The sequence below is a fragment of the Gracilinanus agilis genome, chromosome 6, assembly GCF_016433145.1.
Source record: "Gracilinanus agilis isolate LMUSP501 chromosome 6, AgileGrace, whole genome shotgun sequence".
Lineage (NCBI taxonomy): Eukaryota > Metazoa > Chordata > Mammalia > Didelphimorphia > Didelphidae > Gracilinanus > Gracilinanus agilis.
Window position 1 is genome coordinate 167,572,448 of NC_058135.1, and position 26,386 is coordinate 167,598,833.

General features: G+C 35.2%; 1 protein-coding gene across 1 annotated transcript in view; it reads left to right on the forward strand.

Annotated features, from left to right (window-relative positions):
• CORIN (corin, serine peptidase) overlaps positions 1–26,386 on the forward strand; it is a 228,382-nt gene that overhangs the window by 161,542 nt on the left and 40,454 nt on the right. The window contains exons 6-10 of the mRNA XM_044681736.1: positions 2,545–2,652; positions 6,381–6,491; positions 9,435–9,551; positions 12,056–12,163; positions 23,333–23,564. Coding sequence (XP_044537671.1) covers positions 2,545–2,652; positions 6,381–6,491; positions 9,435–9,551; positions 12,056–12,163; positions 23,333–23,564 — 676 coding nt within the window. The remainder of the gene's footprint in view (positions 1–2,544; positions 2,653–6,380; positions 6,492–9,434; positions 9,552–12,055; positions 12,164–23,332; positions 23,565–26,386) is intronic.

Below are 26,386 nucleotides of genomic sequence, written 5' to 3' on the forward strand. Positions count from 1 at the left end.
CAGGAGAGGAAACATATAGGAAAAACAACTGCATGAACGCATGGGTCGGGGTGGACATGATTGAGGGTGTAGACTCGAAACTACCACACCAATGCAACTACCAACAATTTGGAAATTGGTCTTGATCAAGGACACATGACAAAACTAGTGGAAATGCGCATGGGTAGGGGGGGTTGAAGGGGAAAGGAGGAGCATGAATCATGTAACCATGTTAAAAATGAATATTAATAAATGTAAAAAAAAAATAAAAAAAAATTAGTATATAAAGAAGACACAATGTCTTCTTTATATACTAGTGTCTTTAAATGGCACAAAAGTGCCATTTAAAGACCAGCATGGAAGGAAGGTGGTAGTAAAGAATTATTGTTTAGGTAGGGATTGGGGAACCCTTCATGGTAAAGAAAAAGGTAACATTGATTTGGGCCTTACAACATGTAAGAAAATGATATTTTCTTTCCATCATATCCACTAATGATAAAAACTATATACTTAGTAAAATATTTTCAACAGGAAGAAATGAAGGAAGGGAAAGACATTTCAGACAAAGAACGAGAAGAGCAAAAGCCATCAAGACAAGAAAGCTTGGAATGTGTGTTTAGAGAATGAATACTTGAGATTGTTTTGAGCTTTGAGAATGTGGAGGGGAGTAATGTCAGATGGGGCTGCAATGGTATGATGATTCCAGGTGGCAGTGAGCAATCTGAAACTTAATTTCCTCATTCATAAAAATGAGGAGGCTGGACCAAATTGCCTTTGAGGATCAGCTCTGAAATATTTTGATTCTAGGATGATTAAACCAGTGTTTACCGAAGAAAAGGAATTGAAGTTCAAATTCCATGCAGATGATTAAATCTAATATTCCAACGTGACTCTCATTGCCTTAAATTTTTGTCAAAGAATTACCAGTCTCATAGGAGAAATGTTTTATCTTTTAATAAACATCTGGGAAAAGGTTTCATTAATGAACTAGGTAGGTACCGGCTCACTGATCGTATGAGAAAGGACTAATGTTCTCTTCCAGGATACTGTCTTTCTCTTTATGAAAATGTAGCAGCTTGAAGTCAGATGGCAGGAACCAGACATCTTGAGATCTGCTCTAGGTCTAGTATGAGCATACAACCCAGTCAAATGGGATAGTTGATTTGAGGGATTTTTAAAAGATCTTCAATATAAATATCATTTACCTTGCTTTTGAGGATAGACTGCTGGACCTGGAGTCAGGACATTTAAACCCAACTTCAGATACTTACTAGCTGTGTGACACTGGGCAAATTACTCAATCCCATTTGCATAAATTTCCTCATCTATAAAATGAACTTGAGAAGGAAATGGGTCAGAGTCAGACACAATTGAACAACAACCTCCCCCTGCCCCCAAAAGTCAACCCTAGATAGCAATTTTATTTTATTTTATTTTTAAGTCTTTGAATCACTTAAAAAAATTAGATAGCAATTTTAAAGGAAAATATTCTATTCGTTGTCCCCATTAGGGCAATTAACTTTTCATAATCATGCAAGGATATTCTTTAAATAGCTTCCATAGGAACAGTGGTCAATGGAGTGAATTTGAAAGCCTTTTCCTACTTACCTTCTTACTCACACTACTTAGAGCAGGGTTTCTTGCCCTTTTTATATCATGATTCCTTTTGGCAGTCTGGTAAAACTTATGGACTGAATCTCAGACTAATGTTTTTAAATGCACAAAACAAATTAGAAGGGAAATGAGTTATATTGAAAAAGTCATCAAATATTAAAAGATGAATTTGTGATGTTTCTTTTGTAATGCATTAAATGAAAACAAATGGAGGGGCATTGAAGGGTCTAATAATTGTAGTAATTTTGAAATAGTACTGAAAGTAAATAATCACAAATGCTGCTAATACTATTGTTGTTTGTTACCAACATTCATTATTGAAGGAAATGATAAATTTCAATGACAGTTTAAAGAAAGTATAGTTTTTTTTTCCCGTCAAGTTCATAGAACTCCCAAAATTGAATCATGTTTCCTTGAGGGACTTCCATGGATTTCAGGTTAAGAACCCCCTGCTTTAGAGAAATATCTCTAAATCAACTAGCTACAGACTATGAAAATCTCCATGTCAGTCATACTAAAATTTGAGATTATATCAAAGGTTAGTTAGGGTCTCAAAAAGGTAAAAGGAATCTGTTGCAGCAAAATTGATTCCAGATAAAGAATTTTGAAACTAGAATGATGTAGAATCTGCAGGTTTTAGTCTCAACATTACAAATTCATTCCCCATGTAGTTTTACTTTAACAAGCATTTATCAGTCACCTGCTGAGTACAAAGCACTATGCTAAGTTCTGGTGGGGAGGAAAGTAAAATAGTTCCTGTTCTCTAGGAGATGAGCATGCTAATGCTATATATATATGTATATATATATTCCAAAAGTCACGCATGTGACTTTTGAATTAGAGATGCTGTAAGGTACCTTCCAAGAATAAATATCTATAACTATGATCTGATCTGATAACATACAATATTCTTTGATTCAATTATTTACTGGTTGTTCTTCTTATTTGCAGATTGCAGCAAAGATCTATTTCACTGTCACACAGGAAAATGCCTTAATTATAGTTTCGTATGTGATGGATATAATGATTGTGGAGACCTGAGTGATGAGCAAAACTGTGGTAAGTATGAATGCTATGTTTTATCAAAAAAATTTCAAATTGTCCTAGCAAACAGAATTGGAGACAAGTATGTCGGCCATTTGTTAGATGATTTCCCCCCCCCTAGAATTTCACTTTTGGAGTGGAACTTTATTGATAACAACAATAATAGCTGGCATTTATTATAGATGCTTTAAGTTTTACAAAGCACTTTACATGTGCCATCTCATTTGATTCTGACAATCTAAAAATTAAATACTATTATTAGTGTTATTTTATTTAAAGACGTTTCCCTTGGATCACATATCTAGTAAGTGTCCAAGGCAAGATTCGAATTTAGGTTTTTCATTTTTAACTACAAAGGATTATACATCTGTATGTTTATGTATTTCCTTGCTTATATATAACTCTTACAATAATATAACATTAACTAGGAAATCAAGAGTTAATGTGATATAACATTTTAACTTCTTATTTAAATATTTATTCATCTAACACAACCATCATTATGACTATAATTATTTTTATTAGATTAATAAACAAAATTATAAGGTATTTCTAACCACGTGACGTTGAATTCTTTGAATCTGTCTTCAACTGTGACTTAAGTGTGGCTGTGGCTCAAAATGTTACTTCTATGAAGATCAAATTATATGTATATATATACACACATACACACACACACATATATATATATATATATTGTTGCTATACCAAATCTCATGGAGATAGAACAGACAAGATTTGGCAGTGATTGGCTCTGAGAGAATGAGGAATCAAGAATGACTCTGAGGTTGTAAATCTGGGTGACTAGAAAGATGATGGTATCCTTGACAAGTAGAGGCACAATTAACTAAAAAAATTAAGAGACACAAGGTCACGTAAATAGAAAATAGAGCTGGTATTTATATTTAAGTCCTCTGGTTCCTTATATACCACTACTAAAGATCCCTGGCCTCACCAGAGCTTATAGTTTAGTAGGAGAAAAACCACAAATATGAATAACTGTAAATTGCTAACTAGGACTCACCTTACAAGTCTGAATAGATATTGGAAAAGTTTGAACATATATTGGAAAAGTTAAAAAAAACCTCAGAAATCTCTGACTTTTACAAGATGAAAACATGATTATCTATTGCATGGGTTCTTAAACTTTTTATATGTGTCACAAACCCACTGAGCAATTGGCTAAAATATATAGGACTCTTATCAAGATGCTTTCAAATGTATATATGAAATAAGATTCCAGAAAAACCTAATTATATTATGAACAACTAGTTTAAAAGCCCTTATCTATTGGAATAGTACCTCTGGATCAGAAAATAGATTGGTAGGGGGTGAGCAATATGTGTATGCTGAAGGACTGGTGGGAAAGAAGCAAAGGATCTGTATTCAAAAGTCTTCCTCCTAAGAGAGTGGGATATAATCAAGGTCACTTTCTCAGGGATTTTGTCTGTTCTTGAAGGTTTCCTCTGACTTATTCGTGCATAGAGTGCTGCTATCCCTTTCTCAGCTTAGTGTATGCTTGGGTCAAACTGCTCTGTTTCCTAATCTCTTTACCCTACATTTTCTAGAGCATTTATTCCTTTTGTTTCTAAATTCTCTTTCTGAACTTAATAATTGACCATATTGGAATAGATGTATACTCTATTTATGTTCAAATCCAATAGTTTATCTGCGCTATAATAAGCGATAATAAGTACAGGGAATGTCTGAGTTGTCCTCCCTGAGTATGGTATGGTAGGAAGAGTCCTGAATTGGGACACAGAGAATTTGGATTGAAACACTAGCTTTTCACCGTTAAGACTATAAGCAAGTTCTTGACTTCTTTGGGCCTCAATTTTCTCATCTGTAAAATGAGAGGGCTAGATTAAGTGATCTCTGCAATCCAATAATACTGGCCTCCTTCTTGTTCCTCAAACAAGATAATCCATCTCTTGACTCTGGGCTTTTTTCATTGACTGAGTCTTCTACCTCTGGAATATTCTCCCTCCTTACTCTTGCCACTTAGATTCCTTCAAATTCCAGCTAAAATCCTATTTTCTATAATAAGCCCTTCCTGATTCCCTTTAATGCTAATGCCTTCCCTCTATAGATTATCTCCAATTTATTCTGTATATATTTCTTTGCATAGAATTGTTTGCATGTTATCACCTCTATTACATTCAGAAAAGTCTTTAAGAATAGGAGTGGGGTTCCTCCAGCCCATTTTTTCATATTTCCAGAGCTTAGCACAATATTTGGCTATATTAAGTCCTTAATTAATATTTATTGACTGTAAAAATAAAATAAGGTGAGCAATGCAAGGCACAAGGAACACTAAAGAGACTCTTGTTTATGAAAAATAAACTATTTATTTAAATATATATAAGGGAAAAAGGATTTCTAATTCTAAGGGATTCTAACTCCACCCAAATAAACTCCCAGGTCCTGCAAGGAACCGCCTCTCCTGTGGTTCACAGGCTACGCTAATCCTCTCTGATCTGACCAAATTTATACTATTCTAAATAAACCTAACCACTATAACTCTTAACTTCATCTTTAAGTTATAAAGATAACCAAGGCTAGCTGGTCAGGTCTCCACAAGAATCAAGTTAGGACGCTGAGCCTTAACAGACTCAGAATCCAAACCAAAGACCAGGTTTTGTTTGGCCTTTTCACAGTTTAACTTATATATGGACAGTAACAGATAAATGAATAGTGCTTCCCAAGTTGGAAAAGAAAACACTCCACTCCTTCAAGTCTTTCCCTCAGACTGAGATAGAGAAAGGCAAAGATGTTACCTTCTGTAGCCCTGAGAGAGAAAGCAGCTGCGTGTGGCTCTGTTGACTACCAGAAGCCCCTCCTGGCATGCCATACCCAGAGCGTGTAACTGTCATAGAAATAATGGTTATAACTGCCAACAGCACTATTTGAAACTCCAATTCTTCCTCAATCCAGTTTCTCTACTTCTTATCTTTAAGCCAATAAAGCAAGACTTATTTTCTAATATCATCCTTATAACTGACTTACTGACTTTCAGCTTTCTGGTTAAATGGTATAGGAAACAGATCTGAGTTTGAATCCTGTTTCTACCCCATATTAACTGTGGGGCCCTAGACAAGTTACTGAAATTCCCTGAGCCTATTACTTTGTGAAATGGGAATAGTAGTACTTCTTACCATTCAAGATTCTTATGAGAATCAAATGAATTAGTATATGTTAAGGGCTTTGAAACTCAAAAGCTTTATGAATATATTAAATGTTAGAGACTCCATGACATTAGCTTGAAAAGCTAAGCTGTTAAAGGTCAATAATTCATTGTGAGTGTGGAATCCATACATTTATCTAAACTTTTAACAAATTATATTTTCACCGTATGCTAACTTGAGGAAAATGAATTTCATTCCTAAGTTTGCTAAGTTGGTGTGGAGAAACTCATGAATCATTCTATGTAGACACAGAGAAAAATAAATTGCTTTAAGATGCAAAGCTGCAAAAGCCATCCAAATCAAACACAAAAGCTGGGCCTTGTTCAGCCGGTAGTTCTTTCAAGGAGCTAATCTCATAGGAATATATATACATGTATATGTCTATATACTAAAATAGTGTTTTAGAAAAGTTATTAAATTGTGTCAGAATGTTGGCATTTCACAAAACGGTGAGCGGAAATAGGAATTGTACAGCTATTATTGTTGGTCCCCTCGTCTGGATTTCTACCTCTTCCTCATTTTTCATCTTTTTTTTTTTTTTTTTTTTTTTTTATTCAGACTGTAATCCCATGAAAGAACATCGCTGTGGAGATGGACGCTGCATAACAATGGACTGGGTGTGTGATGGGGACCATGACTGTCTAGATAAGTCAGATGAAGTCAATTGCTGTGAGTTTTCTGATTTGTTCTTATTTTGCTTGATCTTTCATTTTCCCTTAAAGAAAATACAGTACATTTCCATGATCTAAAAGCAGTTCAAAGAAAAAGATAGCTTACTATCTCAAGCTTTTAACATGTAGAGATAAAAAGTGAATTATAACTTTGTTAGAAGGATGATTATTATTAACAGTTAAACTGATACTAATGATAGCTGGTATTAATATAATTTTTCAAGGTTTTTTATTCTGCTTTAGCTATACTTACTGTCCCCCTTGAGCTCAGAGATTGTTCTCCTTTTGCTTTGTATCCCTTGGTTCTGAAATAGTGATTGGAGCATAGTTGGCACTTGAGAAATGCTTGTTTAATTAATTTTAGCATTTTACTTTCATAATCATATGTAATTTTTACAACCCTAGAAGGAGGTTAAATATTGTAAATATTATTGTTCCCATTTTATTGAGGAGAAAACTGAGGCACCCAGAAGGGTTACATAAAATACCCAGGGTCCCGTGGCTTGTGAGGTGCAAGTCTCAAACTTGAATAAAAATCTTATAGTTCCAAGCTTGGACTTTCTGTAGTAAAAAAAAGTTTACTTCTCACTGAATGCTGATAGCATTTGCAACTCAATAACCTATAATGTTTTTAATAGAAAGAAAAGTGCTCAGTGAACAGTTCATTATTTGGTCTAGAAAATGGACTCTTGTTATTAATAGTACTAAATTTAGGAGTGCCAATATGAATAGAATACATGCTTCTTTTTAACTAATTTGTTAACGAATGAAACAATTCATTGTTAAAGTAAGCTCAATAATAATATATAATGAATATCACAATTAAGTATATATTTGTTAAATACATAATAATATTATAATGCTATATATTATAACAAAATACATTTTTGTATATAATATATTGTTAAAGTAAGTTCAGTAGCAATAAAATATAAATAATAAATGTTATTAAATAGGTTTATAGTATGTTGTATTTGTATAAATTATATTGCATATGTTAATGATAAATACATAACATGCAATATGTTGTTAAAGTAAGTATAATGTTAATTTATAAGTATAATCATAAAATAATTATATTTATAGCAAATATAAATACTATTATAAAATAATTCAATATTAATAAATAAAATTATCATAATTAAATAGTTAATATGTCCATTAGAATATGTTAAATATTGCTCTCATGTTACAGCAAAGAGCTGGAAACAAAATATGTGACCATCAATTGGGAAGTGGCTTAATAAATTGTGGTACAGGAATGTAATGTAATATTATTATACCATAAGAAAGAAGGAACATGAAGGATTAAGATAAGCAAAGGCAGATACATATAAAACAATAAAGAGTGAAGGAACAGAGCCAGGAAAACAATATACAATCAAATAATGTCAGTAGGAAAAAAAAACACATCTAAACTGAGAATTGTATGATTTTAATGAACAAGCTTCATCTCGGAGAAGAATGGAGAAAATATATCTTTTTCCTCTTAATGGTGGTGTTGGAGGACTTTGGGTGTGGAATATCATAGATACCATGAGACTTGATGGATTTTTTTAAAATTTCTTTTTTTTCTTCCTTTTCTAATCTTTATTACAAAGCATTGGTAAGTGGGAAAGAAGGTTGGGATTAGGAATTATTTTCAGAAATGAAAAGTGATATAAAAGCAAAAGGTATCATTAAAATGAAATTTCTTTTTTTTAAGTTTTAATTGTTGGTTAAAAGAATTAAATTTCTTAAAATGAGATTTTGATAGATATATTCATTTAACTAGACTGACATAGATACTATAATGAACTCGACTCTATCACAGTAAACAGATTGCCAAATAATTGAGATAGAGCCAGAAAGTCATCTCCTCCAATCCTCTCATTTTATAGAAACGGAAATTGAGGCCCATAAATCTTGAATGATTTGTTTAAGATTATACAAGTAATAATTTCATTTGGTTTATTTTTGCATATGACATAGTCATTTTATTTTTCTAAATAATAATGAATATCTTATTTTCTTTGAGAATGAAGGTAAATAGATCCTAAGATCAGCCCGGACTGCTTCCCTGTCTCTATATAGTAACATCCTTCTTATTTAGTAGTTGGTTCCACTTTAGATAATCCTGAACATGCAAGTCTGTAAACACAGAAGAAAATGGAAAAGGTCCCTGAGCCATTAAGTCAGCACAATAAAACCTGGACACTTTATGCGGTGGGCAAGATTCTTGCCCCCTCATTCAGAACCTGTTATCTGAAATCACTGATCTTTATGATTTATTCTAATTTACTCTAACAAGCTTGGTTATCTGTCTTCCTGAATGCAGCCATCTAGAAATAGCTTTGGAGAAAATGGATATTGTAAAAGATAGAGATGTGGAGAATAGTGACAAGTGACAACTGAGAGCTGGAAATTAGGGAAGAACATTTATAATAAGGCAGATTCCTTATAAATGCAGAATAGTCTGTGGTTATTTTCTATAGTCCTATGCCCTCAGTAGGTGTTAAAGGCATTATGAGGGGCAGACTCATCTTCCTGAATTCAAATCCAGCTGCCCATATTTACAAGTTGTGTAACTCTGGGCAGGTAACTTAATCCTGTTTGTCTCAGTTTCTTCATCTGTAAAATGAGCTGGAGAAGGAAATGGCAATCGTCTCTAGGATCTTTGTCAAGAAAACCCCAAGAGGGTCATGAAAAGGAGGACAAGATCGAAATGACTTAACAATAGTAGGCAGTATGTTATATCTGAAGAAGTGAGTTCAAAAGCTAGCTCTGTTATTTGCCTGTGACCATGGAGAGATCACATCACTTATATGCTCTTTTTTTCCTCATCTATAAAATAATGGAATTGGACTTGATGAAACATTACTGTAATTGATCATCGTCTTATAATCATCAATTGAATAAAAAAATATAGTTAAATGAAGAATACCATTCTTGGTTTCCTCAGCATGTTACAGTCAGGGTCTTCTGGAATGTGGCAATGGACAGTGCATCCCCAGTGTTTTCCGGTGCGATGGTGATGAGGACTGCAAAGATGGAAGTGATGAAGAGAATTGTAGCAACAGTAAGTGTGCACCATGTGCCTTTCTACAGAAGATCTTGGCTGGGTTGTAAATACTCTTTTTAGAGGGACTCTTCTTTCTCTAAGAAAGAAGAATTCATGATTGACCCCATCCAAAACTTAATAATACAGCTTACCCCTATATAAACCAGGCTAGTTATGTAGTGTATTCTATCCCTATAACATTGATAGGTTAGAAAATATTTACAGTAATAAATGAAACTTTGTTTCTTAAACCCTTACCTTCTGTATCGATACTATCAATATAGATACTTATCGATACTGAATATTAGTTCCAAGGCAAAAGAGGGGTAAGGGCTAAACAATGTTTAATGGTAAGTGACTTACCCAGGATCTTAAAGCTAGGAAATAGCCACTTATTTGCTTCTATAAATGTAATTTTTTACCTAGCTTTTCCTAAGCTATGCTACTATGTAATTAAAACTAAAGATAAATGACAAACCAAAAATAACTTTTATGAAGTCAGTTAAATAGCTTATGGGAAAAGGCTAATGAGAAGAAAATGGGTAGAGGGAAAAGATGAGAATTTAGTCATTTTTCTTATTGGAACCAGATCTAATAGCTTCCTGAAATAGCTGTATAATAGAAAATACTTTAATTATTCTCTCAAGAAATATATTTCACACGTATTTCATCAAATGTCTTGTGTTCATATGTGAAACAATTTTTGGTCTCTGTACAAGTATCACACAGGATAGCTTGGGACTAAGGAGAACTTTGTTCTTGGCATTTAAATGTTACAAGACCAGTTTTGGGGCAGCTAGGTTGAACCACTGGATAGAACACCAGGCTGGGAGTTAGGAAAACTTATCTTTCCGAGTTCAAATCCAACCTCAGATACTTACTAGCTGTGTGATTCTGGGCAAATCACTTAACCTCATTTACCTCAATTTTCTCATTGATAAAAAGAGCCAGAGGAAGAGGAAAAAATAAAATATGCCTAAAAAAACAAATCCACGCAATTTTAAAGTATCATGCCTGGGTAATATTAATGTTCTGGAGGCCATATTTTGACAGAACAGATCATTTATTCCTTTAGACCAGTGATGGGCAAACTTTTTAAAGAGGGGGCCAAAGGAATGGAAATGCTCATCTGTCAGTCTGTTTCTAAGACAACTCTTTTCAAGTTTCATTATATTGTATCCTACTTGTTGTATTTGTCACATTAGGAATAACATCTCTCTGCCAGATAAAACATTTCAGGAGGCCACATCTGGCCTGCTGGCTGTAGTTTGCCATCACTGCTTTAGACCATTCTTGGCATCATTCTAGCTGATGATTATGACCCTGTCTGTTAAGAATAAAAATAAGAGCCTTTGCAAGTACTTTGTAAATAGGATTTCATTTGGTCTTAATAGCTACAAGGTGGGGTAGGTGCTATTTGAGCCTCATATTATAGATGAGCAAACTGAGTCCCCAAGAAGTTATTACCTGCTCATCTAGGGTCATACAATTAACAAGTGTTCAAGGCAGGACTTGAATCTAGATGCTTCTGACTGTGATTATAACGCTCTACCTCAGTCATTTGTCATTATAGTAGTCCAGGGATCATCTTGAGATTTATTGTGGAAGGTGAACAGATGAAAGCATTTTCCAATCGATCCATAGATATGAATTTTATTGTATAAATATTATTTGTTCATTATGTACTGGCATAAAATATGATTAGTTTGTGATTGCTACAATCTTTATATGTTTGTATACATTATATAGAAGGGATTTTTTTCTTGTCCCTGATGACACATCTGAAATGAAGTATATAAGAGAGAGAGAAAATAGTCATTTATTATTTTTTCTATGTAACGTACAAACGACTCCCAAAATCACTCTATTGGTCAATGAGAAAAACAGCTTCCTTTCCATACACCTTAAGGAAAAGTAATTAGGGCATATTCTGACATTACGACTGTCATTCATTTGGAAACTAGAAACCTGATGCTCAGGTCATCGCAGCTGGGTTTATGGTACTTTCCAAAGACATAACAGAAAAAAGATTGATAGCAGCTGCTCAAGACCCAGCCTATGATAAAATGTTTTCATCTTACTGGTGTTGGGAATGTATTTATTTCTCAAGAAAAGATGTCTCTTAGAAAAGAGTAGAGTAGGAAGGAAACACAATTTTAGGACAAATTCAAGACTTGTGCAAAGTCTTTTTGAATTGAATGTTCTATTTATGTGCATAAACCTATGTTTTTGTGGAATATATTCTAGAACAACATTTTTTTATTAAAGAGTAATACTAATAAAAAAAGAACAATACTTTTTCCAGGGTGTTTTAATATGTATGTCTCCTTAGATTTTGTCTAAACATGGAAGTAGTGGGGAAGTCTGGAAGGAAATGTTATTATATAATTTCTCCATTCCCCTTCCCTACAAGTGATTTTTTTAAAGACCCCCAAATCAGAATGCAAATAATGTAATGATGATGAAAACAAATGTAAGATCAGATATCTGCTTCCTTCCTTCTCTCTTTCCCTCTTTTTTAGGTCAGATCGCATGTCTGGAAGGAGATCAGAAATGCGTCTACAATTCCTGCTTTGATGCATGTGGTGGGAGCTCCCTTTGTGACTCTGACAGCAATCAGACCAACTGCAGTAAGTAGTTCAGGTGGCGAGTGGGTCACGGTCTGTGTGTGTGTCTTCAGCTGCTTTCATTCGCATTGTCTTTAAGATGGTGTAATCCAAAATAAGGGAATTTGTTTCAGCTTATTACCTAAAGAAAGCCAGTGGTCTTGATTAGGCTAAATCAAAAGCAAATGCCATTGTGATTTGGGGTCTAGATCTGTGCTTTCCACTGTAATTACTATTAGATTCAGCTCAACGTCTCTTCTACACACATAACTTTGCTGGGAAGCAGATGTCATTTTCCTCTCTATATGAAGCAATGTTTAAGGGGGAAAATGAAGACTTTATCCAAGACACAAACAAAATATGTACATGACTTTTTATTTGTGCATTTTTGGCAGTCTAGACATATAAAAAAAGATATTTAAGATGTAGAGTTTTCTACTTTTCTGGTACAATGCAGAGTGACAATGATGTTACAAATGCCACGTGGAGTTTTCTTACTGTACAAGGTAAAAGCTCCAGATCATCCAAGCAGGTGGTTTTCCTTTGATAACATATATTTAAAAAAGCCACTGGGGCAGAGGGCTCTTGGCCATGGGGGTGACACTGATTGCTGATGTTGGGCCTCAGGCTAGGAGACTTTTTGCCTTGCATCTGGCCAAGATGCCACTTGAATGATGCTGGTCGTATGCCACACTGTACAGGCAGAAGCTAGTGCTCGTGGGAAGCTTCTTCAGTATTCTGTTGGTCTCTATGAAACTTATGGCCATTTGTATCTATAAGTCCCTTAGTCATAGCTAATTGGAGACCAGAGGAATTCTGCTGACTCCTTTTGGGTAGGTAACAAGTAGCATCAGCCTGGGAGCCCCTGGAGCTTCTGAGATCAGGACCCATGTACTCGAAACCATACATACTCTGAATCTAGACAAAAGGACCATACATATAAGAGCTTCTGCTTACAATCAAATCATTTAGAGAAACCAGCCACTAACAAGTATTCTTTCCTCATCCTATATGTCAATAATCAGACACTTAGAGGTTTTTGCTCTTTGTTTGATTAATAGAAGACACCGGAATTGTCAAGGTATAGTATAAAAAAAAAGCTTACTTTTGGTAGTGTCTGTAAGAATCCTCTTGAAAGGGATTAGTCATTCATGTTTGCAGATGTTAATAAGGAGGATTCAAATTAGCTTTTTTTAAGATTCATGTTCTGTCAGATGGAAATGAAGAATGAGAAGAGCAAATTTCTTTCTAATGGCAAAGCTCATGGTTGACCTAATAAAACTAAGAGTGCAAAGCCTTTTTCAGGGAGCTAGAACAACTGTGCACACTTGAGCATTACATCAGCTTCTTCTTTCTCAACTTTGCACTCTAATGATTCCCTTTAAAAGTAGTAGCATAGTTATTTAGCAGCTGGGTGGCACAGTGGATAGAGCATTATACTTGGACTCAGGAATACCCGAGTTCAAAATTTAATCTCAGATACTTCCTAGCTGTATGATCCTGGGCAAGTCACTTAACCCTGTTTGCCTCAGTTTCTTCATCAATAAAATGAACTGGTAAAAGGATATGGTAAAACAATTTATTATCTTTGTCAAAAAATATCCAAATGGGGTCATAAAGAGTCACACACAACTGGAAAAGAGCAACATTTAGCAAGGCATGTCACATATGCCTGATGTTTAACGGAAAATGTTGAATTTGTTTTGGAGTGTGCTTATTTTTTTTTCTTAAAGTGTTGAAACCTGCTTAATGGCTATTTGAAAAGGCCACAACTTAAAAGTCCCATTAGAAAAAAGATGCTAAGATAGGTACTATGTGATAATGCTCAGAAATCAAGTATAATTCTGCATCCCTAAAATTTAACTTAAAAATGGCTAACAAGCTTTAAATTTAATATCTAAAGCCAGAGACACACAACAAACTGTGCCCAAACGAATCCTGCAGAATTCTTTTAGCGAAAGCTAGTGCTCAAGCCATGCCTAGGTCTGGGTTGACAGGCTTCTAAAGGGGAAGTTCTCTATAGTGCACATGAGTATTTACCCAAATGAAATCTTAACTCTCTGTAAATGCCGATAACATTTTACACTGTTAAGAGTGAACTGGAAGGTTTTTTGTTTTCAGTTTTTTCAAATATGACAGAATAATCCTGTACATATGAAAGTGTCTTTCAGTATTTATTTTAGAAGTGCTAGATTGAATTATTTTGAGTTTTCAAAATGTTTATGCTCCATTCAAATATAACACTGGCTTTTTGTTTTAAAAAGGACATTTACCAGAGCAGGGGTTCTTAACTGGAGCCCATGTACTTAAAAAAAATATTTTGATACCTGTTTAATATAACTGGTTCCCTTTGCAATCCAGTGCTCAGTACGGTACCTGACACATAATAGATACTTAATAAATGTTTGTTGACTTAATCTTACATATTTTCTTTAATGCATTTTAAAATATTATTTTCAGAAAAGATCACTAGGCTTGACAAAAAAATGACTAAGTCCCTGTACTACAGAGAGAAGCGGGTGGGGAAGAGGGTGGAAATATTGCATTGGCACTGACCTTGAGTGTGGAAAAAAGCCAGAAGCCCAGAGGGGCCTACTTTTGGAATTAATAGCTCTTTTTCTTGGCTACCTCCTTCCTATCATCATGGTCTTTCATTTGCTCTGCAACTTCTCTGATTTATTTCCTTGCCCAGCTTGAGGCTAGAAATTTGTAACTTGGATGGACCACTAGCCTGAAGCTGAAGATAGCCAGTTAAGGCTACTCACAGTTCTGGATGGGGATATGAGAGGGTTAGGAAAAGGAGGAAGGAAATAGAAAAAACATTGGCAGACAAAATTTGGGATGTCTTCATTCATTAAGTAATCAGTTTGTTAGAAAACTTCATCTCATAAGGAAGAATACAATGGCTTATACAACAAGTGAATACAGTTATGTTGTGAATACGTGTTGCCTTTTTATTCCAGAATTGTATTTTTTCTGTTATGTCCCCATATTTGTTATTTCCCTCCCCACCCCCCATTTGCATTGGAACTCTATGTAGCGATTCCCTAACTTACTATAAGCTTAAAATTAGTCTTTTGGAATTGGGGCATTCATATCATATAAACATGTACTTAATGGGAATTTCTTTGCATCTGTATAGAGTGTGGTAGCAGAAAGGGAATTCGATTCTGGAGTGAGAGGAGCTGAGTTCAAATTTTGGTTCATCTACTCTGTCTGAGCCTCACCTTTCATTTGTAAAACAAGGGGAATGGCCTAACTGATTTTGGAGGGTTATTCAGCCCTAAGTCCTATGACATTACAAACTCTTGTTGTTACCATATTATAATAACCAATAAGAAAGGGTCTAAATAGTAAGGGGATATAATAATTTCTTAATTTAATAGCCAATATATGCTCACCTTACACAGCTAGCAATAATAGTTAGCATTTGTATAGTGCATTAAGCTTTACAGAGAACTTTACGAATATTGAATATGATCCCTATGTCTACCCTACTATTTACTTACTTTTTACTACAGTGGTTTTCTACTTCCTTCTCCAGCTCATTTTACAGATGAGGAGGAAACAGAAGCAAACAGGGTTAAGTGACTTGCCCAGGGTTCATTGTGTCTGAGTTAGTAAGTGTCTGAGACAAGATTTGAACTCAGAGAGGTGTCTTCCTGATTCCAGACCCTGCACTCTATCCATTGCATCACCTTTCTGCTTGGGTGGTCTGATTATTATCTCCATTTTACAAATGAGGAAACTGAGACTAAGGGGTTAAGTGAACTTGTCTATGGCCATTCAAACTCAAGTCTTCCTGGCCCTAAGTCAAGCCCTCTATCCACTAAACAATATAATTGCCTGCATAGCTAGCATTTATAGAGCACTGTGAGGGTTGGATTTTACATCTGTTATCTCATTTTGTCCTCATAACAACCCTGTGAGGTAATGGTTATTAGTATCATCTCCATTTTCTATATTGGGAAACTGAGGCTGAGAGAGGTTGTGACTTACCCAGAGTCACATAGATACTATCTGAGGCAGGGTGTACACTCAAGCATTCTTGACTCCAAATACAGAACTCTACCAATCTGTCAGCTACCTTCTCATTTTTTCAAATAAATACATGAATGTGAAGGCTTCCCCCCCTATAAACATCCCATACTCTCTTTATTTTTCCTTGTTTTAATTCTTTTATGCTACCAGATACAACTGACATGTAGCAGCCATTCAGCTAATGTCTACTGAATGAATGGACAGAATGCTTAGGTTAGGGCAGAGGTCTCAATCAGCTGATCACATTTTGGGACCAGTCAGCATGTAATCATTGGCAAACAGTTAACAAAATAAATAAAAATACCGTAGAACATAGATGATGTTAATAATGTGATTTTCTAAGTCATCATGAGGCTGTCAGAGATGGTTAAGAATGGCTTAGTGACTCCCCTTTCCATTTGAATTTGACATTCTTGTCTTAGAGTGAATACTCCCTTCTTTAAGTCTTTCTTACTAGGCTTTTGAAACCATTTAAGACCCTTTGCTTAATACTTGGCAGAGGTGGGCAGTAACTAGTAGCATATATTTGAACAGCATTTTAAGGTTTATAAGACAGCTTATCCTATCCCCAAAAAAGCTCTGTGAGGTACGTAGTACAATTATTATTATTCTCATCTTAAAGAAAAGATGAAAAAACCGAGGAATTAAATTGCCTAAAGTTTTCAATCAGGATCTTCGGATTCCAAGAATCCAGAGGTCTTTAGTACTAGAGCTTTGTGTTGCCTTTCATTAACTCTTTAAAAAAACAAACACACCCCACAACAAAAACCTTTGCTTTCTGCCTAGCAACAACTCTAAAAGAGAAGGGTAAAGGCTTGGCAATTGGGGTTAAGTGACTTGCCTAGGGACACACAGCTATGAAGTATCTGAGGCTAGATTTGAACCCAGGTCCTTCCAACCCCAGGCCAAGTACTCTATCCACTGTGCTATCTAGCTTCTTCTCATTAATGCTTCATGTCATTAAAGAACCTTACTGAATCCACATTTGACTTTCTGGCCAGAAAAAAAAGTGACATATTTGTAGATATTTATCATGATTTTGGAATTTAGGCACATTGTGTGTAAGACACTATTAATTAGAATAGTAATGTAAAAATAATTCTAATTTCTGAGTCACAGCCCCACTGGAAATCTGAAGACTGGGCTATAGCCCCATACAGAGAATCTAAATTTATTGAATTCCCTGGTAGGTGGATCTTATTCTTGCAAATGCAGAAAATGTCTACTAATGCTGAAAGAGGAACCTAAGATGGTCTAGCTCTGGATTTTGAATCAGACCCATTAGGTTCCTTAAAACCTCTGTGGCCTTGAGTAAGTCACCTACCTCCCTGGACTGAAATTCTCATTTTAAACAAGGAGTAGTTGGATTTGGATATCTTTTCTTTAAGAGTACTTCTAGCTTGAATATTTTATTATCTTATGATGTTCTTCACCTTTTCAAAGCATTCAGATGGGTGGAACAACATTATTGCATAATTCCTCATTTTATTTATCCTCCTACCATTTCTGGAGGGGAAGAATTAGAGGCGTGTTATGCAAGTAAGCCTGGTCTACCCTTGGAAAGTTCCATTCTGATCATGGTGCCATGGTGACAAATTCTTATTAGGATTTATAATGAGATTATCCTATAATGAGTTTAATTCCTGACAGGTCCATTTGTAGAATAATAAGATTAAAGTCTTGACATGGTAAAATGCATTTATTTGTTACAAGATAGACTTCTACTGGTATGAGGGGAGCCAAGGAGAATTTTGGGAGTGAAGGGAATATCTTGAAAGTGAAATTGATGTTTAAAATAGAAAAGTACGTCCATCAAATATATAAAAAAAGAAACAAACAAAAAAAAAAACTAGCCAAAAAGATTGATGCCTTGAAAGCATCATTTTGAAAACTGAGAATTTAAGTTCAATTATAAACATAATCTCTGCATTCATTGTTCTCTATTGTTTTGTAGAATGTATGTGAAAGTAATGATGAAATATGAAGTGCTTAATTAAGACTTGAGACAACAAACCTTAGATAGTCCATGCTCCACCATACATTCCCCGGCAGTTAGTATGTATTGGATTCTATTTTGTCTATTCCTTGGAAATTGTGCACAACATTTAAAAGTTTTTTAAATTATTATTCATTTTATTATTTAAATTATAATTATTCATTTTATTATTTTAAATAGCCAGCTTTTGAACATTGCAGTTATCTTGAAACTCCCAGAGGTTTTCTCATGCATTCAATAAATATTTTTTGAAGAACTGCTGTGGATGTAACACCTTGCTAAGCTGGACTATATTGGACCCTCTCTGGAAAAAAAAATTTTTTTTTCATCATTTGTAAATGTTTGTGATGTGAGCCCCCTCTAGTGGCAATCTCAAATGTGGTAAGCCAGTGTAAGTGACTTTTGAGATGAAAAAAGCTTGCCATATAAATCAGAAAATTTAGAGATGACAACAGGTAGCTGATCTCAGTAAAATACATGCAGAGTACTTTATGAAGTTCTCAGGTTCCAACATATTACTAGAATTGATCAAGCAAAGGTTTCATTGTGTGGAATCTGAATCAATTAATCAAAAAGCATTTTTAAAGCAATTACTATGTCAGAAAAGTGCAATCCCTGTCATGAAGGACCTTACATTCTAATGTAAGAGACAACAAGTCATGATATAGAAGAAGACAGATAAAAAGTAGATGGAAAGTGACTCAATAGGGGATGGTACTAGCCGCTGGTGTGAAGGAAGGGGAGGGAAGAAAGGCCTTCTGTGGGAAATAGTGCTCGAGCATAATTCTCAAGAAAGTTAAGGATTCTAAGAAAAGGGGAGTTAAAAGTTGAACTAACTATTCCTCATAGCAGGTTCTAGTTTGAAGACTCTGAAGTTCTGTGAAAGGACTTAATCAACTTTTATGAACTATATAAAAGTCTCTCAGTTACTATAGAATAACACCAGCATCACCTAACTCTAAATAATATTTCATTGTAAGAATTCATCCTAGATTAATGCAGTCTTCCCCATCTCTCTACTTACAGAGTGACCACCATAGTAGTTTAAGCCTTTATCACCTGGAGTATTCCAACAGCCTCCTATCAGTTTCTTTGACCTTGTCTCTCTCCCTCTATCTCTCTTCCACATAGCTGTCAAAATTATTTTTCCAAATTCAGACTGATGATGGTACTTCCCTGCTTAGTAAACTCTAGTGACTCCTTTTGACTCTATATTATAAAATATAAGCTCCTCTTTTTGTATTTTAAAGCCCTTTACCACTTGACCCCACTCTGCCTTTCCAACCTCATTATAGGTTACTTCCTTTCTCAACTCTGTGGCCAGCTCAAACTTGTCTCTCCTTGACATATAGATTTTCATTTTCCTCCTCCATGTCTTTGCACTGGTTATCCCCCATGTATAGGGGGCCATGCCTCTATATGATTTTTTGGGGTCCTGAGCGGCGTGGTGGCATAGGATGGTTAAGGCAAAGAAAATAAGAACAACTAGACTAGTGGTTAGCCCATGCTGTCCCAAAATTCTGTGGGCATGGAAGTTTATTATATATCCTTCTCAAAGAGGTCACAGTTGGTAAGGGGCAATAAATCACACATAATCCATTGAAGTCTAAAGAATACAGATGCAAAGACAAATGGTCAAATTCCAAACCCCAATTTCAGGAGGGGATAATTCCAGGAGAGGAAATATCCCAGGGAGATGCTCACCAGTCAGATCCTAAAGGAGTCAGTTCTAATCTGAATATGCACTCTTATCTGATTAACATTTGTTAGGAAAGGAATCATTAACTCAGTAGATGCTGGTCTGCCACTTCAAAGCTCTCCAATAAGAATTGTAAAAAAGGTGGGGATCAAAGACTGAGTCAAAAGAGGAGCCTCAGATTTTTATCTTAGATGGCCCATTCAGTCTGCATCCTGACATGCAGTGCAGAAAAATCATACACACAGTTTTACTTGCCGATGATTTTGTAATGGGATCCAGATAAAATATCTGTTACAGACTCTGTTTCTCTAAATGACTCCTAATAGCCTTCTTGGAGGGATCAAGTTGATTTTGGATTAACCTACCTGCTGGTACCAGAGCCTTTTTGGGGGCTCAGGTGACCAGGACCAAACACAAAGACTGCCTCAGCCTGGATTGGTCACATAGGGAATCCAGATAACAGGCCCTAAATGTGATCCTATTTCTCCAAAGGTTTTAATACATAGAACGGCTTCCCACACCCATGACTGTAATATACCCTCTTCTCATTTTCACCTTCTAGAATTCCTCTCTTCCTTCAAGGCATAGTTCATATACCATCTTCTACTTGAAGCCTGTGGTCCTCCCTCTGTAATCACTTTTATTTGATTAATTGGTATTTACTTTGCCTTCATTATATGTATGTGAATACACATACACATATAGATAAATACTTATGGTAGTATCTACTCTGGGCTTTTACCTTGACTCATTCTCATTCTTTGATTGAGACCCCAATTGGTATCCGTTATCTTGAGTTTTAGGATATTAACTGTGTTCTTCTCAAACGATTGTTAAAGAGCCCCTACAAATGTGCTTTATATGGAGATAATCAGTAGACATCTTTAACTTTAGTAAAACACTAAAATGGGAGAATAAAAACAGCAGTAAGAAAAACTTTCCCTCTATAAACTTGAGATGGATCTTCCACAAATACGTAGAACATCTGTAGGGACAGTGGGCAAAAACTTATACTATACTGATAAGAAGACAAAAAATGGAGAGAACACTTGTGGTCAGAGATTCTCACTTTTCTGTGCTAACAAAACTCAAAGTCTTTCCTTCCTAATGGAAACATAACAGCGTTTCTTTCCTGGGAACAGTGTTTCAGATGGATAGGGTTTTCAGTTGGGATTTCTTGGGTCTGTTTCTCAAATGACTCTTCCTAGGATATCATCTAGGTGATATAAAGTGGATAAAGGACTTGGTCTGGAGTAAGGAAGATCTGAATGGAAATCTAACCTGAGATACTTATTAGCTATGTGACGTTGGGCAAAGCTCTTAACCTCAACTTCAACAGGGTGAAGTACAATGTATATAAGGATGAAATGAGATAATATTTGTAAAACACTTAGCATGGTTCCTGGCTCATAGCTGGTGTTCTTCTCTTCCTTTCCCACTCATCAGTCCATAGCCAAATTTCTTCTCTCCTTTCAGAGGGAATACTCCTCAAAGTTGCTTACATCCTTGAGAAAATGCACGTCCATTATCAGTGTCTCACTGTATTATGTGTCTCTCCTCCACTGTGCTTTGAACTTTCTGTAACTGAGTCTCCAAATCTTTGTCTCCTTCTGGGCTAGTAGCTGTGCTCTTAGGAATCACGGCTGATGGTGTGAAGAGGGAGAGAAATCTTCTCCTGTCCCCCAAGACTTATTGCCTTTCAGGGGCCAGGTTCTTCCTCAACTGGTGGTTCCTGCCACTACTTTCACCAGAGTCTGGCTATTTAAAGCCATGTAGTGTCCTGGCTTCTATTGTTCATCCAGTGATTTTACTCCTTTTGGGCTCAATGAGAGACAGATGTTCATTTTTTTTTCTATAAAGGGATAACAGGATGTTAACACGTTGTTAACTTATTGCATCCTGTGACTACACTAATTCAGCTGGGGTTGGAGAATCAGATTCCCTTTCTCTTAGACTTACATGTGTACTTGTTGTCTCTTCCTATAGAATGTAAAGCAACTCAAGGAGAGAGCTTGTTCCATTTTTTTGTGCTTGTATCCCTTGTGCCTAGCACTAGCTTGGAATGTCACAGGGATTTAATAATAAATGTTTGTTGATTGATTGACAAGGGATAGGAAGTTTTCTATATAGCAAAAAGGAGGGGAAATTGTTGTGTATTGTGCTTTATAGGGCTTAAAAAGTTTAAGGTTCACCTCTCTACCCAAACCTCACAGGGAAAGAGCTAGTATCACCAACTGAAGAACATTCCAGAACATGCATGTATTTCAGCCTCAAACATATATTCATTTGTACCTTTTGTCTGTGGTAACTTTAACTTACAAATCCACAGCTGGTGATTCGTAACTGAGAGATGGTGAACTGTAGTCTTTAGAGACCTGGTCTCAGAGTTAGGAAGAATTGGATTCAAGTTCAGCCACTGAAACACATGGACTGTGTGACCTTGGGTGAATCTATTAAATCTTTCAGTGCCCCAGGCAATGCTTTAAGATTCTGAAAGAAGGTGTTGACTTGTATTCATGGAAGAGTCTCCATAGATGAAATCAGTGGTCAAGTAAACAAAATAAAATACCCCCCAAAACTTTAAAAACTCTTAATTTACAATCTTGCAACCTGATTTTTAAATTTACTGGTGAGACTGAGGTGCTAGGAGATCAATTTATTGCCCAGGATAATAACATTCTCTGCTTTTTATGTTAACATTATGTTTTTTTTTCCTTGTGGCATTATAGCCGTGGACAATTATGAGTAGATTTATTAAAATATAATGAATGGGATACTTAAAGAGTGAGAATTAAGGTGGATATCTGAGTAGCTAGAGGAAATAATATCAGTTGAAATGGCAAAAATGAAAGACTGTGAAACTAATTATATACTACATAATCTAGTTTCAAGATGGCACTGAATTTACAATTTACTCATTAGAGAAAAATGATTACCATTATACCTTTTTCTTTAAAAAAAAAATAACTGATACCTTTTCCTTTAAGATTACATTAATTTCTGAATGCCGGCCTTGCTTTCTCAGTGAATCTACTCTTGCAACCAAAATTTTAAAAGAATAGGAAAACATTTCAGCAAAGCCAAACATTGTATCTGCCTCCCATAATAGTATTCACAACACTCCGCAATTATAGTTCCCCACCTCTCCAATAAAGGGAGAGAATTGTAGTTTCTCATTTCTTTTTGAGGGTCCAACCATGGCCATGATAATTATAATTACACAGTGTTTGGTTTCATTTTGTTATTTCCACTTATGTTGTTATAATCAATGGGCATATAATCGTTTTCTTGTTTATGCTTACTTTACTGTATATCAGTTCATATGAAGCTCTGTCTTTTCTAAAAAGAGATATTTTAGAGTAGAGTCTGATTTGGATTCTCAGTAATGTGATAATTTCCCCCAATTGCCTTTTGTTCCACATTTAAAATAATTTGATATATAATTCTCTCTCACCAGGTCAATGTGAACCAATCACTCTGGAACTTTGCCTCAATCTTCCCTATAATTTTACAAGTTTTCCAAACTACCTTGGCCACAGGACTCAGAAAGAAGCTTCTATCAGCTGGGAGTCTTCCCTCTTCCCAGCCCTTGTTCAGACCAACTGTTACAAATATCTCATGTTCTTTGCCTGCACCATCTTAGTACCAAAGTGTGATCCACATACAAACCAGCACATCCCACCTTGCAGGTAATATGATTGAACTACTCCTAATTCAATCTGCATTTTCTGCTAGAGGGAACAAAGTTATATGTTTTCGATTTGTATAAAAAAAGGGAATGCCATTAGGGAACTGAATTTATTAAAATATTGACTAGGGATAAATTAAGAAAAAAGAATTAAAATCCAAATTCAGGACTCAAGTGCAAGATGAAGAATTAGGAGATGCTGTTGTCTAAGTGCCTATCTATGTATTTAAAAAAAGTAAAATGTTTTATTAGTTTGAATATGTGCTAAGGCAAGCATTACTAATATTTTAAAAAAACATGTAGTTGTAGTAGAATAAATTTGCTTCTTGGAATTGTTAGGTCATAAGTGGAAACTAGCATTTGATAGTATTACATTGTACCAAAAGTGGTATAGAGGGATATTATTGAAGCATTGTATGATTGGAGAAGGAAATTTGGAAAAGTGATAAAAGTGAGAAAACAGATGACAGCCTGAGCCCTGCGTCAGAAGCCACAAAATGTAAAAAGACCCAGAAGAAGGCCTCTAGCCTGATAAAGATTCTCTGATAGAATGGAAGAAGTCCCCACATCAGTGAAATAACAGTTTCACTCAACTAATAAAGTATATGCTGACATAAATCATACTTTAACATAAGTTATATAGACATAAAATGCGTCCTCTATGAAAGTACCCATATCTCTCTCTGTTCGTCTATTGGTCTGGCAATTGTTTAGGATGGATTCATGTGATAGGAATAACTATGGTCTGAGTGTCAGAGTCCCATAAAGACTGATGGGAAATGAGTTCAAAGAAAGGACATACTGAAGTGGGTTGAGAATAGAGGAAAGGGAAAGAGTTTGGACCATGTAAGTCAACCTTTTTCTTATTCAAAGATATTTTATTTTCCCAATTACACAGAATACCAACTTTCTACATACGTTTCCCCAAATTTTAAGATCCAAATTGTCTACCTTCCTCTTTTCCTTCCTCCCTCTCAGAGTTGGTAAGTAATTTGATCTGGATTATACATGTATTATCATGCAAAGCATACTTCCATATTGGTCATCGTTGTAAGAAAATACTCATAAAAAACCCAAACTCTAAAATAAAACTATAAATAAACTAAAGTTGAAGGTAGAATACTTTGATCTGCATCTGACTCCAACAGTTCTTTCTCTGGAGGTAGATAGTATTCTTTGTCATAAATCCTTCAGAATTGTCCCAGATTATTATATTGCTGAGAATTGCGAAGTCTTTCACAGTTAGTGATCATACAATATTGCTGTTACTGTGTATAGTGTTCTCCCAGTTCTGCTTATTTCTCTCAACAATAATTCATGGAGATCTTTCCAGCTTTTTCTGAAATTATCTTATTTATCATTTCTTATAGCACAATAGTATTCCATCACCAACATATACCACAATTTGTTCAGTCATTCCCCAAATGATTAATATCCCCTTGATTTCTGATAACTTTGCCACTACAAAAAGAGCTGCCATAAATATTTTTGTAAAAGTATGTAGGTCCTTTCCCCTTTTTTTATGATCTTTTTGGTATACAGACTCAGTGGTGGTATTACATGATCAAAGTGTATGTATACTTTTATAGCCTTTTGGGATTAGTTCCCAATTGTCCTCCAGAATGGTTGGTTCAGTTCACAACTCTACCAACAATGCATTAGTGTCCCAATTGTGCCACATCCCCTCCAACATTTGTTGCTTTCCTTTATTATCATTTTGGGCAGTCTGATAGATGTGAGGTACCACTTCAGAGTTGTTTTAATTTACATTTTTTCATATGATTATTGAGCTTTGATTTCTTCATCTCAAAACTATTTGTTCATATCCTTTGACTATTTGTCAATTGGGGAATGGCTTGTATTCTTATATATTTAACTTAGTTCTCTATAAATTTGAGAAATTAGACCTTTATAAGAGAAATTTGTTATAAAATATTTTCCCAGTTTGTAGTTTCCCTTCTAATCTTGGTTACATTGATTTTGTTTGTATAAAAGCCTTTAATTTAATATAATCAAAGATATTAATTTTATTTCTTATAATGCTATCTGTCTCTTATTTGGTCATAAATTCTTCCCTTCTCTATAGGTCTGCCAGGTAAACTATTCTATGCTCCCATAATTTATTTATGGTATCATTATATCTAGGTCATATCCATTTTGGCCTTATCTTGCTATAGGGTGTGAAATATTGGGCTCTAGTTCATGCCATACTGTTTCTAGTTTTCCCAACAGTTTTTATTAAATAATTAATTCTTTTTCCACAAGTTGGGGTCTTTGGGTTTATCAAACACTATGAGGATGCTAAGGTCATTTATACCTGTATATTGTATATCTAATCTATTTCATTGAGCTAACATTCTATTTATTAACCAGTACAAGATTGTTCTGATGATTACTACTTTATAATACAATTTGAGATCTGGCACTGCTAAGACCACCTTGATTAACATTTTTTCATCAATACCCTTGATATTCTTGATATTTTGTTCTTTCAGAAGAATTTTGTTATTATTTTTTCTAGTTTGATAAAATAATTTTTTGGTAGTTTGAATGGTATAGCACTGAATAAGTAAGTGTATGTGAGCATGACCCTAATTAACTGATATGCTAATAGCTTTTCCCTGTTAATTGACTCCCTAAATTGAATATTTAGCTTTCTCTTCCCTTCCCTTCCCTTCCCTTTCCTTCCCTTCCCTTCCCCTCCCTTCCCTTCCCTTCCCCTTCCCTTCCTTTCCCCTTCCCTTCCCCTCCCTTCCCTTCCCTTCCCTTCCCCTTCCCTTCCCTTCCCTTCCCTTCCCTTCCCTTCCCTTCCCTTCCCTTCCC